This window comes from Malaclemys terrapin, chromosome 8 (assembly GCF_027887155.1).
Source record: "Malaclemys terrapin pileata isolate rMalTer1 chromosome 8, rMalTer1.hap1, whole genome shotgun sequence".
Classification (NCBI taxonomy): Eukaryota; Metazoa; Chordata; order Testudines; family Emydidae; genus Malaclemys; species Malaclemys terrapin.
Window position 1 is genome coordinate 79,259,604 of NC_071512.1, and position 18,233 is coordinate 79,277,836.

At 40.5% G+C, this 18,233-nt stretch overlaps 1 protein-coding gene across 1 annotated transcript in view; it reads right to left on the reverse strand.

Annotated features, from left to right (window-relative positions):
• The window catches only part of PKN2 (protein kinase N2), a 116,534-nt gene extending 98,915 nt beyond the window's left edge, over positions 1-17,619 (reverse strand). Inside the window, exon 1 of the mRNA XM_054037030.1 lies at positions 17,296-17,619. Within this exon, the coding sequence (XP_053893005.1) occupies positions 17,296-17,343 (48 nt within the window). The 5' untranslated portion in view covers positions 17,344-17,619. The remainder of the gene's footprint in view (positions 1-17,295) is intronic.
• Positions 17,620-18,233: the final 614 nt, after the last annotated feature.

The following is an 18,233-nucleotide window of genomic DNA, read 5'->3' on the forward strand; positions in this document are numbered from 1 at the left end:
CACATCCCCAGTGGCACTAAGAGACCACTTCCTTATGACCACAGACACAGGCAAGGTCCCCATGCTCATACTGTTGGATTTCTTGCAGCTTTTAACAAAGTAAAACCAACAGATACTGCTAACTTGCCTACTTGACATAACAGGAGAAAATGACACAGCATAACAGTAGCTGCAGTCACTCTTCTTCAGCAGAGCTCAGAGTGGTGATAACTAGCTGCTCCTCTTCTCCACAGGCCTTCATCTGCTGAGACCCACCGATATTCATACCATCTCCCCTTTTCATCAAAATCTGTCTGAGACCACTGGAACATGCTGCAGCCGCGCTGCCCGGTCTGGCCCACTGGAGTAGGCTGCGGCATAAAGATAGTTATGCCAAAAGCTCAGCTGTCAATAATACGCTGATGACACTCAATTAGCTCTCACTCTTTACTGTTGCCACGCCTGTCATTAACTAAGATGTCATCATGCCAACTAAAGGCCAGCTCTTGGATGAAAAACAGCTAACTCAAGCTGAACCCAGACAAGACCAAAGTTGATGCTGGGTGGAAAGGGAGGGCTGGGGGAGAGAATACTTTGAAGAACTAGCAAGGACATTGTCCGACGCCCTTCAAATGAACAAACCCCATTCATCGAAGTGGGAAAGAGCCATGGGATTCTGTCTGACTCATTCAAACTGGATGACCAGGTGGTATCTATCGAAAAACACCTTCTTGTACCTCCAGCTCACTAAGAAACTTCACCCCTTCTCCTGGAAGAGGACCTGGCCACAGAGATCCATGTATTTGTCAACTCCAAACTGGACTACTGTAATTCATTGTATCCAAAATTGAATGTAAAGACAGTGCACAAAGTGCTAGTATAAAATGTGGCTGTCCGCCTCCTCTGTTGTCTAGGATACTGCAGCACATCAAGTCTATGCTCCCAGTCCCACCACTGGCTCCAAGTCAGTTTCCAATGTAAACTGAAGGCCTTAATCTGCAAAGCAATTAACGGATCAAGCCCCAGCAATATTAAAAAAAAAAATGATTTTTTAATCTATGAACGGCCAAAACAGTTACTCTCTCTAAGGGCCAATGTAGATCAAAACCCAGCATGAACTGCATGACAATTGGAGACAGAACATTTTCGAGTAAGGGAATCTAAGTACGGAATGAACTTCCAGAAGAAATTAGGCAAATCCAGATTCTGACCAACTTTAGAAATGCCACAAAACATTCCTCCTTCAAAAAGGCTTTCCTCCAGATTAAGATGATTCTTACAACACTGACACCCCTTTTAACCAATCTCTTAAAAAAATAAAAATCTTTGCAACAAATTTACAAAAATCCTCCTTCAGTCAGAGCGGAGAAGAACCACCAGATACTCCATACAGTTCACTAGAGACTTTGCCACTGTTCTTGATTTTACATGGAAGGTGTTCAAATACTACTGTGATGGTTGGTAATAGAATACCAACCACAAGATCTTACAGTATGCTGTGTCTTTTAGTTAGATTGCTTTGCTCCATGATACTGAGGCAGAAGCGCAGTATATTGCCACAGTTGGGATTAGATTTCCAGTTTGGTCCTCTTCTCCAGAACTGGTGTACTGAGAATGCATTATGATCCAGCCTCCGAGGGACGAGCCTCTGTCACTATGTAGCAAACCCCTTAGTTGATTATAGGGGCAGTATTAAGTGGCACCTGGCCGTCCTTCTCCACAAATGTTTGGCATGAAGAAGAGCCTTATATGTTGGAGTGGAAATACTATATGGGGGAAATTGGGACTCAGATTATATAATTCCCCAAACATGATTTAGTTCAAATATGATCCCTTATTTATTTATTTAAAAGTTTTTCTATACTCATCAAGGAAGCAGTTAAAATGATTTATGCCAAATATTTGGCACGCTGTTTATGGGCTTGAATTGGCTATGCATCTTTGCTCTTCACTTACATACAATTTTTCTTTTCCCAATAAGACTATATGGTAATCAGCAAAACTTTGGAATAAACCTTGTTTTGTTTTAATATTAAGTAGTATCGTATGTTTTAAAAACAGCTCCAAAACTGTAACCTTCCATCTCTTCCTGAAAGACACTCAGGATGCCAGGACTGGTCACGTTTGATTAATTTAATGAATAGTGTCAGGAATAAAAATGAAGAAAGCATCTTCTTGACGAATTCTGATTACAAGTAAAGTTTTAATCATTCTGAAACTGCAAAGTGTTAAAAGTGATCATTCTTTGATTAAAAACATTAACTTCATATTAGCTTATTAGCAATAATACTCAAATATTGAAGAAAACATGTCTCCATTAAAGGAGGCTGCAGAGTCCTAAATGGGCAGCAGTTCAAGAACACTACAGCAGTAGTCAGGCATGTACAATTTACAGTACTTTTTACTTTTCTAGTGCTGCCGCTAACTTGAGAACATCTCTAAAACCACTGCTGATCTAAACATCATTCAGTAATTATATATGTCAAGTAATAAAATAATAAGTATATAAACTATTTGACTGAAACATATCCCTTGCCTTTTTCCAAATTCCTTTCTTTCTAAAAACTTTATCTAGAATCTGTAATTTAATGCATTTCCCCACCTCCCCACTACACACACCTTCATGTATTTAAGGTTGGTAGTCACCAGCATCTTATATCAGTTAATGTATCCTCACAACTCTAGAATATAACTCTCTTTTCTAAAGGAAATTTGCCCAATTTACTCAGCCTTTTCCTTCTATTATCTAGCTGAGATCCAGCATCACTAGGAAATAATAATGTTGTCATACCTTACACACACTAAATCTATAGAGAAATCTTTCACTGAAACAGGTCAAAGGAAAAAACATTTTTAGAACTTCAAAGGCTATTGATTGTTTTAAATATGGTGCTTCTAAAACCATAAGCAAAGGCCAGACTGAAAATTTACAATTTTCTTTAAGTTTTCTAGGCAACTTCTTGATATTATCAGGTTTATAAAAACTAAACCAGTGATAAACTACTTTTATCTTATAATGTGTGATACACATTATAAATTATGAGCATCAGCAATTTAACATTAACTTGGGGAAGGGGTGTGACCTTAGTATTTAGCCCACACATCTTATCAAAACTTTTTAAAATAATCTATTACTTTTGCTGAGAAAGAAAAAACCTACCTTCTGCATTGGCTTGGAGAGTTGATGTCACCTAGGGGTGAGAGCACAGGGATGGGATCAAGGATTTTTTATCTCATTGACCACCAATATTCCATGTGATTTAGTTTCTTCATCTGTAAATTGGGGTTAATGTTACCACTTTGTGGGGATGCTATGCAGATTATGTTTGTAAAGAACTGTGGGACATGAAAAACACTGAGCATCATTTTGCTCTGCTTACCGAAAAGCCACATTCTAGCCAACAGAGACCGTAAATCAAGAAATCCTACTCGCAAAACTCTAATGGCATCACTGATAACAATCATGACAAGTAAAAAGGATCCAGGATTGACTGGGGCCATAGCGTGGGGGAAGAAAGCCAATATTTTGCCAAATAGAAGCCAATAAAACAAAAACTTAAAAACAATATTTAAATAAACAGATTTACTTGAAACTAACAAGGCATTTCTGTACCAATATGCTATGGAGTTTTGGCCAGGCTAAGCATCTAAAGCATGACAACCAGTACTGTACACAGTTGTCCAAGGAAGGTCTAATAAGTACCTTATACAATCACTCATGCCACCACTGAGCATACTATAATATTGTAGACATGAAACCCAGGATTGTTTGCTTTCTTCAGTGAAGAACCATTTAAAATATTTGTTATTCAGTAACTGATAAATATGATGAAAATGTTTTACCACTTATTAGCTCAGATACTTCAACTTTATGATCTGTATTGGACAACAGTGCTACCCAAATTACAAGAACAGTCAGGCCTGTAAGGAAAACCCTCCACATACTTTAAAGGTCTACACTGAAAGAGTTCTTGGGTCCTAAATGTCCATCCTGAAGTTTGGCAACAGGAGCTCTTTCCATCTCCAAAAGTTTGATGTTCTATTTATTGTGCACCTTCAACAGCGCACTCATCAAGTCAGCTTTCCTTTCACTCAATGACGTAAAATTCACTGCCAAAATGTTTCACTAACACAGTTTTAATGTTGCCCAGTGCTACCTCAATGCCTTTCCAGAATGTGGAAGATGGTTTTAACACAAACCTATGAAAACCTGAAAAAACAGAATTACTGTAATGTCTCCCACACCATATCATACCCATATAAATTTAACTCTGTCCCTCGGTCACTGGCTATAGACACTGGGACTATGCGAAGCTTGACTTCTTAAGAAAGCCTACTATTTTCTGTGTTGTATCCAACACAATTCTACACTACGCCATCATGCTTCTTCAAACACTCAGGCCCTCACTGTGTTAAGTGTAGCAAATTACTAGACTTGCCATCTGAAGGATGTGCAACTGCAGCTAGAGTTTTTCAGGAACCTCTTTTTTCCCCGGTGTGTGCTATGCAAGAGATCCAAATAGGTGAGATAAGGAAATATTACCTCTTTTCACAGAACTAGATTCTTCATTTTGCGTTTTGTTTTGAGGGGCTCTGAATAGTCTCAGAAATCTGCCAAGGACAGGACTTGAACTCACAGCATGTGGCTGTTGTTCAGATTCTTTAGTATTGTCCCTATAGCTATCCATTGACTGATATCAGGCATGCCGCTATGCACTGTTACTCGCCACAGAGCAGTAGTCTTCAGGGCATATGTGCAAATCATCGTAGTGTTTATCCCAGAGGTGCCAGTTTGAAGAGCTAGAATGAACCCCAAACTTTTAAAATACCCTCTGCTAGATGCTAGCGGTGATCAAAGCCAATCAGAGATCACTTGGGGATGAGGGATTGGGGGAGGGGGAAATCAGTGCAATAGTTTGAGCCATAGGTACAAGCAAAAACAAAAAATAATAATGGAAAAGTTTACTGACAAGGCTTTTTCCCCCTCCCCCGGGCTCTCTCTCTCTGTAACCCTTAGATAAAATGATCCCAAGTTTACAACAAAAAACCTACCCTGGGCCCCACTAAAGCCCAGAAATTTTCAAGACAATCTATATATGCATGGGGATTTTAGAACACTTTGGGGGGAAAAAAATTCGCTTTTAAACTGAAAAATCATAGGTTAACTTTAAACTATAATACAAGGGTCACAGTAAGCAAGAACTACCCCATAATATTACTACAATTCCTGTGGAACTACAAAGCTTTGTTTTGATGTGCTAAAGATCTTCTCACATAACTTAATAATTTTAGATACAGGCAAAATAGAAGGTATCTACTTTCAATTTCTCACTGTTTTTCCCAAAAAAATGTGGCAAGTTGCCTTCGATAAAAGTCTGCATAATTACTGGGACTTCTATTTTATAATCAAAGACTACGTTAAAAAGGAGTTAAGGTTGAGTATATATGCGCAATATTGGGTATAAAAGTTGCAGGTAGGTTTTATAATCCCAAAACCCAAGCATAAACCTAGGAAATTCAGAGAGTTAACATTCAAATTAAAATCAATCCACACATATTAAAGTAAAGAAATGCATAGTTATAACAAACATACAACCTTACCTGACCTGTTGTGACACTATGCAACAGCCACACAATTTTATGTAGAATGGTAGATCAGAGGATTTTTTTTTTTAAATTGTGTCAGTATACAGCACAGTTAAGATTGTTTGTATACCCTTATATTTCCATACCTACAGAAACTTGTGACATGGAACTTTCTGAAAGATCTGAGCTATATTATCTCTATCAATATTTGTACATAATAGTAACTTTCTCAAACAACTCCCATAGACGATTTACACAATTGTATTTATTCAGGTCTGTCTTACTTGATTCTTTGTAGTATTTACACAAGAATACAACTACACCTTAAAATGAGAAATTGCCTATTGATCTGATAGATTTCATTCCTCCACCCTACCCCTCAATATACCTTTGTGCCTGTTTGCATGTGGAGGCGTTATCTGAACCACTTAGTCCAGAAATATCTTTCCACCTCAGGCAAATATCTGTCACATTAGTTTAAGTACCGACTTCCTTTGGTAATTTAACAAACAAGCACACAGCAGGGATGTAATATATGCATTTGGAATGTTCATATACATGTAGTTCTCTTATGCCTATAAAGGCAGTGTGCAAAACATAACCTTTTTAAAACTTCTGAATATCAACTTCCATAAATCTCATCTAAACAGGTATATCAGCACTTATATTTAGAGGGTTGGAACAATATTTTTGGGTTCATTGCCCTACACTTATTAATTCTGCCACCTATTACTTTTGTGTAATTGATTTATAATCCAAATTAAAAGTAACTCTTTCCAACCTGGTACAGTTGCAAACACTTCTGTAATGCTAATAGATAGATTCCACAACTCTTCTGTGATCAGTTCTGAAGCCATGATATGCAAGCACGTATACCTGATTATGCACATATTACTAATTCCTCTCTTACTGCTCTAGACCTAAGTTTCAGTTACTCCAACGAGAAACTGCTCAACTTGAATTAATATGCAAATTAGACACTATCAATTTAGGCTTGAATAGAGACTGCGAACGGCTGAGCCATTACACACATTGAATCTATTTCCCCATGTTAAGTATTCTCATACCTCTTGTCAAACTGTCTGTAATGGGCTATTTTGATTATCACTACAAAAGTTTTTTTCTCTTGATTAATTAGCCTCTTAGAGTTGGTAGGACAACTCCCACCTTTTCATGTTCTCTGTATGTGTATATATATATCTCCTCACTATATGTTCCATTCTATGCATTCTATGTAGCCCATGAAAGCTTATGCTCAAATAAATTTGTTAGTCTCTAAGGTGCCACAAGTACTCCTGTTCTTTTTACTCTTTTTCATGTCACCCAAAAAAATGCTGCCAGAGAGTTATCAAAAGAAATACCTTTCAACTTTAACAGGAAAAACACTGTTACTGCAACACAGAAAATAAGGTTCACTCATAATTTGAAATCTATAATCCTTGTTACCACCTCTTCACAAAGAAAATGGTTTAAAAATAATCTTCAATAGGATCATTAGTTTATTGTACAAACTTCAGTAAACTATAGAAGTACGAACAGCAGCCATTAATTAGATCCATATTTTCCAGCTGCAGCCACCATATCCTCAGATTTGTACTTATTCAGACATTAGGTAAACAGTTTGTCTATCTCCAAGAAACAGAATCTACAGTAAAGGAAACTCATATTTCTAAACCAAAAACAAAAAACACACACATACCACAGGACTTCAGGCAAAAGGGATAATTTTAGCTAATTAGTCCATATATACACTACAAATTTCTGCCAGCATAACCAAGTCAGTAGAGAGTGTGAAGAGGTGTTATCCCTGACCGACAGCTGTGGGCTGGTCTACACTGGGGGGAGGAAATCGATCCAAGATACGCAACTTCGCGTAGCTGAAGTCGAAGTATCTTGGATCGAATTACCTGGGGTCCAGACGGCGTGGGATAGACGGCTGCGGCTTCCCCGTCGAGTGCGCTATCGCCGCTCGCTCTGGTGGAGTTCCGGAGTCAACGGTGAGCGTGTTTGGGGATCGATATATCGCGTCTTAACGAGACGCAATATCTCGATCCGGATAAATCGAAGACGTACCCTGTGTGGCAAAAGCCCTTAGTGTAGACTCAGTTATATATTGGCAAACAGTTTATCCTACTTCACCCAGTGGAAAGAGGAGGCTGGAATTAGCTATGCAGGCAAAAGCACAGTTTTGCTTTAACAAACTACATCTACATCTGCTAGTGTACATATGGCCTTAATGCAAGGCATAAGAACATGCATCTAACTTTATCAACGTAATTAAGACAGACAAAGATTAAATAACACTCCTCTCATACTAACTGGCACAACCCATGCTCAGGGGAGTTGTGCAAGGACGTATCTTCATCTGCCATAAATAGGGCACTACCAAATTCATAGCCATGAAAAATGCATCATGGACTGTGAAAGCTGGTCTCCCCCAGTCTTTTGTGTGCTTTTACCCTATACTATACAGATTTCATGGCGGAGACCGGCATTTCTCAAATTGGGGGTCCTTCCCAAAAGGAAATTGCAGGGGGGGTGATAAGGTTATTTTAGGGGAGTTGCAGCACTGACTCCCCCCCCCCCCCACACACACACACACTAACCTTTAGACCCCACACACAACTCCTTTTGGGGTCAAATTTCAGATTTAGATAGCTGAAATAATTAAATTTACTATTTTAAAAATCCTATGATGGTGAAATTGATCAAAATGGACCATAAATTTGGTAGAGTCCTAGCCATAAACATGAGGAAAATGAGTGTCTAAATGTATACACTCAATAAAGCAGCATCTTCATCAGTAACAGAAGATATTCTTCTCATACTATTTAAAAAAAAAAAAAAAGATTTATTTAGGGACTTCTTGAATGACACATTGTTCAATGGACTCCAACTTGAAATCCAGTCATTTAAAAGGGATAAATAACCTTCTCCTCAGTTCCCATGCCAGTTTTATTTTGTTTTACACCATACTTTCTTTTTAAACTTTTTCTCTTACCTGTTGCTGCTTAGAAGACCCACACAAATTAATGTGTATGTAGATGATGTTCTCATCCTGCTCCTAATAAATATACGTAGTGTATATAAACCAAATTAACTATCCATCTGGAGTTTGGCCATATTTGAAGAAATTAGGTTGCACCTAAGCAAAGTTATTAATTATTGTAAACATTATAAACACAAGAAATTCAGAGTACAAGTTACACTTAAAAGAAATCAAAACATGTTAAGATACCCATGCTCATGGGTATGAAAAATACAACAAATCTATTCCCCTTAAAAAACACTTTAATATAGTTTTGATCACAAATACTAACATACTTTAATCATATTTGTATGGTTATTGGATGGTGTTACTATATGTTAAAGGCAGAAGAGATAAGTGGTCTGTGAGAAGCTTATTTAAGTTCCCTGACCTTTGTGTATGCAAAATTCTCAATCTTAAATTTTATTAATTTTTTCAATCACCGATTCAAGGAAATGAAACTTGTAAGTCATCTGCTACATGTCCCTGCCAGTCTATACCCCCTGAGCTCCTACAGCATGTTTTTCCAAGTGTTTTGTTGGCTTTATGAAGCCTCAACTTCTTATGCTGCAATAAAGCAGTTTTTAATCACTTATTCAAAGTGTTATAAAATCAGGCATATGAAATTAATATAAACCTCAACCTAGGAATTATTTTTAAAAAGTTAATGTAATGCTTATGAAAGAAGTTAGCTCAACTGCACTAGAAACTAAGCCCACTATTCCCAAAAGTAGTATACTACTGCCTGTGCTTATTAAAGCTTCAACACACTATTCAAATGTCTCATTCATGTTCTGCAGGAAACATCCCTAGAGGTGAAAGTCCAGTTTAGTCTGTATTCTCATTCAATCACTGGCACCTTAGCTAAGAAGAGCAATGAAACAACCAACTAGTGCCAAGTGCAACAGTGGTTTTGGTGATGGGGAAAAATTAGACTGAGACCACAGTATAAAGTCCACAATGCTTGGTCACTATGAACCTGAGCCAGATGTGAAATGATGTTTTAGGCCCAGATTCAGCAGTTCATCCCCACTCATTAAAGCACTTACCCATGTATTTATATGCTCTGCTGAACTGGGGATTTAGAGAGGAGATTGCCTATCCCACTATTAATCCCTTGAGCCATCTCACCCCCAACATGAAGTGCATGTACAATTAGCTTTTATAAGGAATTCTACTAGGGTATTTTGAATTCTACCATAATGGATACCCAATCTCACAATATACAAAACTGCTCAGATGGAGGAGCTATTACGCATGTTGTGAATACATATCTATGTTGTTATTGCCCATCAGCATGCAACTGGATGCTGAACAAAAGTTAAAGCAACAGTCTTGGATCCAACGACACAAGAAGCACCAACTGCCGCTGAGTAAAAGAAAAGGTAGCCAAAAATTATTATAGATCAGCTGACAGGACAGCAGTTCAAAAGCTGACTCAAAATTAACACATCAATAAAACTACATATTTAAGGATTATTTTTGTCCCATTAAGAATTTTTCCAGCTTTTAAAAATGTTTGAAGAGAATGAAATGTTAAAAACAATTACAATTAAAGTGTATCTTAAACCCACACAAACAGAGAAATTTAGAATCAGAGCTGGAATTCTTCCCTAAACCCATGTTATGGGGACAGTATTCAAGGATCTGAGAAGTACTGGGCAACTCTACAGGTACTTCAATACCTATGACACAAAAGGATGGTCAAGGACAATTTTAGCCTTACCTGTGAGGGCTTTTTTGTTCTGTAGGAACAACTGAGACGAAGAAGTTATTTGAGGGTAATCTTTTATAGTTTAATTTCTGAAAGTAGTACACTATTCAAAAGAGTAACTAGGATTCTTGTGCAGTTTTAAAATTCACCCAACTATTTTAACTAAGTTTGAATAATAAATAATATTTAGTTCTTATATAGTGCTTTTCAACTGTGCATCGCAAAGTGCTTAATAAAGGAGGTCAGTTTCGTTATCCCCATCCCAACTGAGGCACAGAGAGATGAAGTGACTGCCCAAGATCACCCAGCTCCAGCTGGTCAGTGGAAGGGCCAGGAATAGAACCATGGTCTCCTGAGCTCCAGCCCAGTGCTCTAATCCAAAACATAGATACTAAGTATTCCATTTCATTTAAGACAAAAATAATTTTATAGTAGTACTCAAAAAATTGTAAAACTTATTTCAAAAATAAGTTAATTATTTTCAGGCACTACACACGTCATTGATACCCTTGCCATTCCCCCCAAATCACATTCATTTCTAAGTGTTTTTCTCCCATGTTGAGGTGTGGAAAAAAACAAACACAAACATGAGAATTTAACTGCCAGAGAAAAATAATCATTTCAGTTAACTGAATGGCACATTGTGTATATCACTTTCCCTGTACATTCTGTTATGATAATGTTCAGTGCCATTTCAAACAATAAAAACACACTTCTGTCTAAATTAACTTGGTAATATCCTTTTAACTTATTTCCATTTTGAGGTAAACATTTAAAATGACTTATGAAAGGTTTCTTTTGTGAAGTTTAGCCTGGAAAGATTGCTGGCAATATAGTATCTGATTAGTAAATCAGGTAACAGGGCTGGCTGGAAGACTTCATCAAAATCAAATTTCTATGAAAAAAAAACATAAAACACATTTTTTTTCTTTATTCTGCTCAGGTCCATAGGTATACTCCAGAAAAAGACGTTTACAAATAAAGTTGTTATTTAGATAAATATACTTGTTCACATTTAAGACCCAATCTGAAAAAACGTGAATAATTTACTAACTTCAGCAGCCCAATTTGAAGAAAACGGGACTCCTCATCATACTAGGTTATGGCCTGTAGTAATGGTGGAGTTAGGTCCTAATTCTTTGCCACTCAGTTAAATTAAAAAACCGCTGCCAAGAATATACTTAGGCTATGTCTACACTACGCAGCTTTTAGCAACAGGACTGTCTCACTACAACCACGTTGCAAAAGGCGTGCAGTGTAGCCGCTGTTTGTCAGCTCTCCTGCTCACAAAAAACTTCCATCCGCAACAAGCAGCGTTAGCGTTGTCAGCCAACACAGTGCTGTTCACACCGGCGCTTGTCATCGGCAAAACTTTTGTCTTTCGTGTATGTTTTTAACACCTCTGAAAGACAAAAGATTGGTCATTCAGTTGCCAGTGTAGACATAACTCAAAAGAACAAACTAAGGGTAAGTGCTAATAGTTGTTTGGGGCAAAATTTTGAATGAATATGAAATTTAATTATCTAAATATATTCTAGAATATCAATGAAAGAGGTTTCAAGAGCAAAATCAAAGCCCTGTACCTCTAAGGAGCAGGTCCTATACACAATTAGCTCATCAGTAACTTTACTCATATAAATACAATTTAATATGCATGAGTAAAGCTATTCACATGCATAAGTATTTTCATTATCCAACTGTGTAACAACTTCTTAATGATATGGCTTCTGTTAAGCTTCACCACTCTCAAGGAAGCACCAGTAGTCTGAAATAGACAACACTTCTTGTACAAATTGTCAAATTTACAATTAGAAAACAGAACACTACACACAAAACCTTATTTGTAATAACTTCTTCCCTGTGAAGCTGAAAAGGGGAGCATATGTGGATGGCTTACGATGCAGATGGTAAGTATTTGGAAGGGAGGGGTTGGTTTTTTTAAACATATTTGTTTAAGTTGTGAAATAGATGATGTTATATATGTAAGCTACAGAATGTCATAAAACCAGGTTTTGCATAGGCTTTTAGTAATTCCTCTCTTTTTCTCAAAATTACTACTACTGTTTATGTAGCACAACAGGAAAGAGTTTGAATACTTGATTTATACCTAGGTGATTATTCTTCCTCACCCCATCACTCCTATAGAAGTATCTGAATTGTGTGACATGAAGGGACTGTCTGTAGGGGTAAAAAGGTAGTTTATTTTCCATGACTTTGGCAGTGTCATCTGATAAGCCAACAAGGATGCCAAACAGAACCTATTATGAACAAATCTGACAGACCACCAAACTCATTTAACATATTTTCATTCAACAGCTACTGATCTGTATTTCTGACCTTGGCAAATCTGAACCAGCAACCTAGAGACAAGTGCAAGATTTTTCCATATTTCATTAATAATTCTGTAAACAATCCAGTACTCAACTTTTTTTGTATTTTACTGAAGACAGATATAGAAAATTAAGGTACCAACTGAAATCTATTTTCCTACTTACATATGGAAGCCAAAACAAATGTTAAGTTTAATTTCTTTAAAAAAAAAATCAATTTAATCAGATATACAGTCAAACCTTGTGTTTGTTACATAAGAAATGTCCAGTTAATATGTCAAAGTTAGCAAAATCTCTCTTTGTAGGTCAAGTTCATTTTGAAACAAGCATATTTGCTACAGTAACTGCTGCATCAGTTCCTAGTAAACTGTACTGTCAGCTACTTGTGAATGTTTTCGCCTTATCATGCTCATCATATTTTGCCAAGAATGAAGTACTGTCCAACAACTAAACATTACCTTCTAATTACAGAATTCTAGCAAATACTTAGACTATACCTGATTTAGGTAATGCTTTGAATCTTTACTATAAGATCAGTTGGTTCTATGCATTCTTTTAACATTTTCTTAATACTCTCCATTAGCATAGATATAAAATATTTTACCGCTGCTTGTAATGATGTTACTGGCAGAGACAACAAAGTTGTAGATTTTGTTACTGGGAAATTCCAGATCACCAGCATATGCACTGGAAGCCACATTCTTCAGGTGCTTATCACCCCGCCCCCCCATAGCAGAATCCCAAGCTAACGTGACTAAAATACAGTGAAATGTATCTCGTGAAAACACAAGGCTTTAAAAATGATCTTTAAAGACTGAATGAAATTACAGTGGAAACTGAATGAGACATTTAGAGTGGTCACTGTATGGGACCTTCAACCCAATAGCTGTCAATGTCACAAAAATGAGTTAGAAACAGTTTCAGCTAGTACACCTGCTCCCAAGTTTTCTTGCCAAAAGACCCACATGAACAAAAGGAGACTGTCTTGACTACCTAGGGAAAACCGACTAGGCAAAGTTCTGTCAAATACATAAAGTAAAAGTGAAAATAAATTCTCCTAACCCATATCAATTACTGTAGTTTTAGATGTTACTTGCAGATAAAAAATGTGCCAGTGAATTAAAGAAACGTGAGTGCAACTGTGCACTCCTGTTGTGAACTACAGTTAAGTGCCTTATACTGGAACCATCTCAAACAAAAAACTTTATTGTACATGATTTAATACAGCTCATTAAATCTTATTTTAAATAAGAAGAGTGGTAAATTCAAAATTTGGATATGCAATTTTTCCAGAAAAAAAGTAGAAATCTAATAAACCACAGTTTAAGTGAATAATATAAAATGATAGGAAAAGGGGATATAAAACTAATCCATGCCACTGTAAAAATAAATTATATAACTTTCACAAAGTTGTCCATTCTGATACGATGGTTCTTTTCTATATTTTGCAGAGTTGACAGAATAATAAATTTAAACTTCATTTTGATTTCCTTGTTAATATTGTAAGCTTCCTGTATTGACAGCTAGATTTACATATATTGGTACATATTATATATTACTACTAGTAGTGTAGAAAATACAGAAGACACAGGATTCGTTCCACTCTGGGGTTTTCCATAAAAAATGTCACTGTTCTCTACTATGCAGTTCTGCTACAAAGTTTCTAATAAATATTTCTAGTATTTCTAAATAAATTCAGTTTTGCCTCTATTCATATTCACTTTTTTGTATATGTAACATTGTGACAACCATTTAATTAAAGTATTGTTCTGCCACAGGGATGTTTCAAAAATGTCACACAACTTGGGTATCAGCAATATCAAGTTTGTATTAAAACACTGATAGTTTATGAAAGGTTAGTATAAACTCTTTCGATAGAAAGTCATGTTATGAACCAGCAATTGAAGTTTAACTTTTGAGGTAGTGCCTTGCCTTTAGTCTTGCTCTCATTATAGGCAGTAAGTCAATAGGCAGATCATGTACCAAATCCGGACTGCCGGATGCTTTTGAATGGACCACAACATTTTTTATTTACTTATCATCATTATTGGTGTGAAAAATGTTTCTCCAGAGTCTGAACCTTGACTATACCGTGACCAAGAAATATGGACCATGACAAAAATAACTGATTACCCTTGCAGTAAGTAAATGAAGTATGCTCAATATTCATTGTACATTCTTTCCCTTAGACTGGGGTGGGCAAACTACGATCCATGGGCTGGATCCGCCCACCAGCTGTTTTAAGCAGGTCCTTGCCCTCCCACTGGGGAGCGGGATCTGGAGCTTGCCCTGCTCCAGCGCTCCATCCGGGGAGCAGGGTCGGGGGCCGCTTCATGCGGCTCACAGAAGCAGCCAAATGGCTCCACTCCAGCCAGCACACAGGGTCAGGGGCCGCTCCATGCGGCTCTCAGAAGCTGCAGCATGGCCCCCCTCCAGTGCTCCAGCTGGGGAGCAGGGTTGGGGGCCGCTCCACGCAGCTCCCAGAAGCAGCGGCATGACCGCGCTCCAATGGCCCCCTCCAGCGCTCCCATGAGAGCTACAGGGGTGGTGCCTGCGGACAGGGCAGCACACACAGCTGCCTGGCCACGCCTTCACGTAGGAGCCGGAGAACGGACATGCTGCTGCTTCCGGGAGCTGCTTGAGGTAAGCGCTGCCCAGAGCCTGCACCTCTGAGCCTCTCCTCACGCCCCAACCCCCGGTCCCAGCCCTGATCCCCATCCCACCCTCCAAATCCCTCAATCCCAGCCCTGAGCATCCTCCTGCACCGCAAACCCCTCATCCTCCACCCCACCCCAGAACCCGCACCCCAGCCAGAGCCTGCACCCCTTCCCACACCCCAACCCCCTGCCCCAGCCCTGATTCCCCTCCCCAAACCCCTCAGTTCCAGCCAAGAGCACCCTCCTATACCCCAAACGTCTCATCCCCAGCCCCACCTCAGAGCCCTCACCTCCCATGCACACCTCACTCCAGAGGCCCCACCCACACCCTGAACGCCTCATTTCTGGCCCCACCCCAGAGCCCTCACCCCCTCCCGCACCCCAACCCCAATTTTGTGAGCATTCATGGCCCGCCATACAATTTCTATTCCCAGATGTGGCCCTCGGGACAAAAAGTTTGCCCAACTCTGCCGTAGACTCTTAGTAGTAAGCATGTACATACTGTAAATACCACTACTACATTTTAAAAAAATTACATACAAATTACTCAAAATAAAACGTCTTTCTTTCAGGGACCTTTTGTTCATTTCCACTCAAATTACATAATTTCCAGTTACAGACTTTAGCTTATTGTCCTATTGCTAACTTGAAAGTGATATTCAGAGTGGCATCTTTGCCCTATAAAAACTGTAACCCCTTATTTTGTATAGATTTATTAAAGTTATGAAGTCTGAACAGAAGGTTGGGCAGCAGGGGGCAAGAGCTACCAAAATCCATTTCCTAGTTGAGAAATAATTTAACACGCAGTAGAAGTACACAGCAAGTCTACTAAAGATCTCTATTTAATCTTGTAGTCAAAACATATTGGAGAACTGTAACAGTTACACTGTTACTAGTCTAACTCCATACTTTACACAAGTCAAGGAAACTGGCCTGTTTTCAGAGAGGCTTGGAAATGACAAACAGCTGCATTTTCATAACATTCTACCAGTTATTATTCTACAACTAAAGAAAGGAGTTCTCTGAATGTACTGAACTACATTTCTATCTGTCCCTTTTCTTCTCTGCAAGGATTACAAGCCCAAAGGCTACATACAAGAAAAGCTGCATCTGGTATGATCATCAAGCACTTCAACGGGAATGAAAAAACAAAAACAAAGAAAAATACTTTCTACTAGAAAAAGACTGGAATTAGACCTGACTGTTTCCCTGCTGGAGAGAACATTTGCAAGTGACACAGCTGAAAAAGTTGCTCTATTCACATCCTCTACTATGCACAGGGTGCCCAGCGCTGACTAACCAATTACCTTTATTTCCTTCAATGAACCGACTCGGGTGTTTGTAAATACAACTGGATGTGCACCTAAGGGGCTGAACGGAGCGAGAAGGGAAAAGAAAAATCTCGGCAGCGGCACGTGGAAGAGAAGGGACCTCACACCACTTGAACAAGGATTTCAGGGGCTATTAATCTGTTTGCGAGCTCGAGACAAGGCTTGGAGAGGCCGTTTCAGCTCACTCTCAAACAACCTGCCCAGAGGGGGGGACGCTTCCTGAGTCACTCCGGGCATTAATCCGATGAGGGAGGGAAGCGGCTCTGGCCAAGAAGATTATCCTCCGGGCAGCGCGCGCTAAGCAGGAGCCCAGACGGGGCTGGGGGCCTGGCGGAGGGGAAGGCGACTGCCCCAGCATCCCCTCGCTGGAGAGGGGGAGGAGGAGGAAACCAGAGCCGGACCCAGGCGGGGCGGCGGAATGTGACGGGAATGGGGTGGGGTCCATCCCCTCAGCACCCGCGGAACCGGCCTGGGACGGGGGGAGGGTCTCAGCATCCAGTCCGCGGAGCGTTGTGCCGCGGGGACCGGGCCTGAAGGAGGCAGGGGGCGGTTGGTTTCTCCAGGCAGCGGGGCTGAGACAGGAACGGGGCCCGGCCCCCGGGGGCAGGAGGCGAGCGGGCTCCCCGCGGCGGCCTGAGCCCGGGCACTGAGCGACCCCGGCCCCTCTTACCTGGAGGTCGGTGAGGAGAATCTCCCTCTCCGCCGTGTTGGACGCCATTGCGCTCTGGTTTGAACTCCGCACCTGGACGCTGCCGCCGGGGAGGGGAGGGAGGCGGGTCTGGGGCCGGGACTAATCGGGGGGAGGGGGCGCCGAGTGCTCAGCCCGGGCGGGAGCCTGGGGGATCCGGGAGGGGCAAGAACCCCCCCTCTCATGGGGGTCGGCACGGGCGCTGCGCTCCCCGGCTGGCCGCCCACCCGAGCGCCGCTTCCCCCGCCCTGGCTCCTCCTTGCTCGGCTCCAGCAGCCCTCGGCCGCCGCCTCCACCGCAGCTGGCTGGGGCCGCCCGCCGCGGCTGTCGCACCATTTGGCTGTCACCCTGTCGCAAACGCATCGCTGCTTTGCGGCTCCGTATGAGCACGTGATGGGGGGGTGCAGGTTCGTGGGGCGCGAACCCTACAACTTTCCACTTGGGGCAAAGCGGGGACGCGCCGAGTGCAGGGGGCAGCCGCTCAGCACGGCCTAGGGGCCGCCCCCCATCGCTGGGAAGCGGGGATGAGAGAAGATGGTGCCTCCCACTGATGCCAACTCCTGAATTTTTGTTAGTTTTTTTGCGTGAAGCCTTGAGTCCGCAAATCCCCAGCTCCTGGAGTCCTGTTACTACGTAAAACGCTCAGCGTTCTTTAAACTAAGTTTCTAATCTTACCACTTGGATTTGGCAATACAACACACAAACACAGCCCTGAAGGAGGCTGAGGGGCAGTTCAGTAATATATCTGTGATACAGACAGCAGTGTTTGTGCCTGGATTTGGGCAGGAGGGGCATCTCTGCCACATTTGGGGATTAGGCTCAGCCAGTTATCCTCATTGCCTCCCCAGGTCAGAAAGAACCCCACCTTCAAGCCATTTGTTTCCTCCTCTCTGATACTAAGGCCTGGTCTACAGGTAACA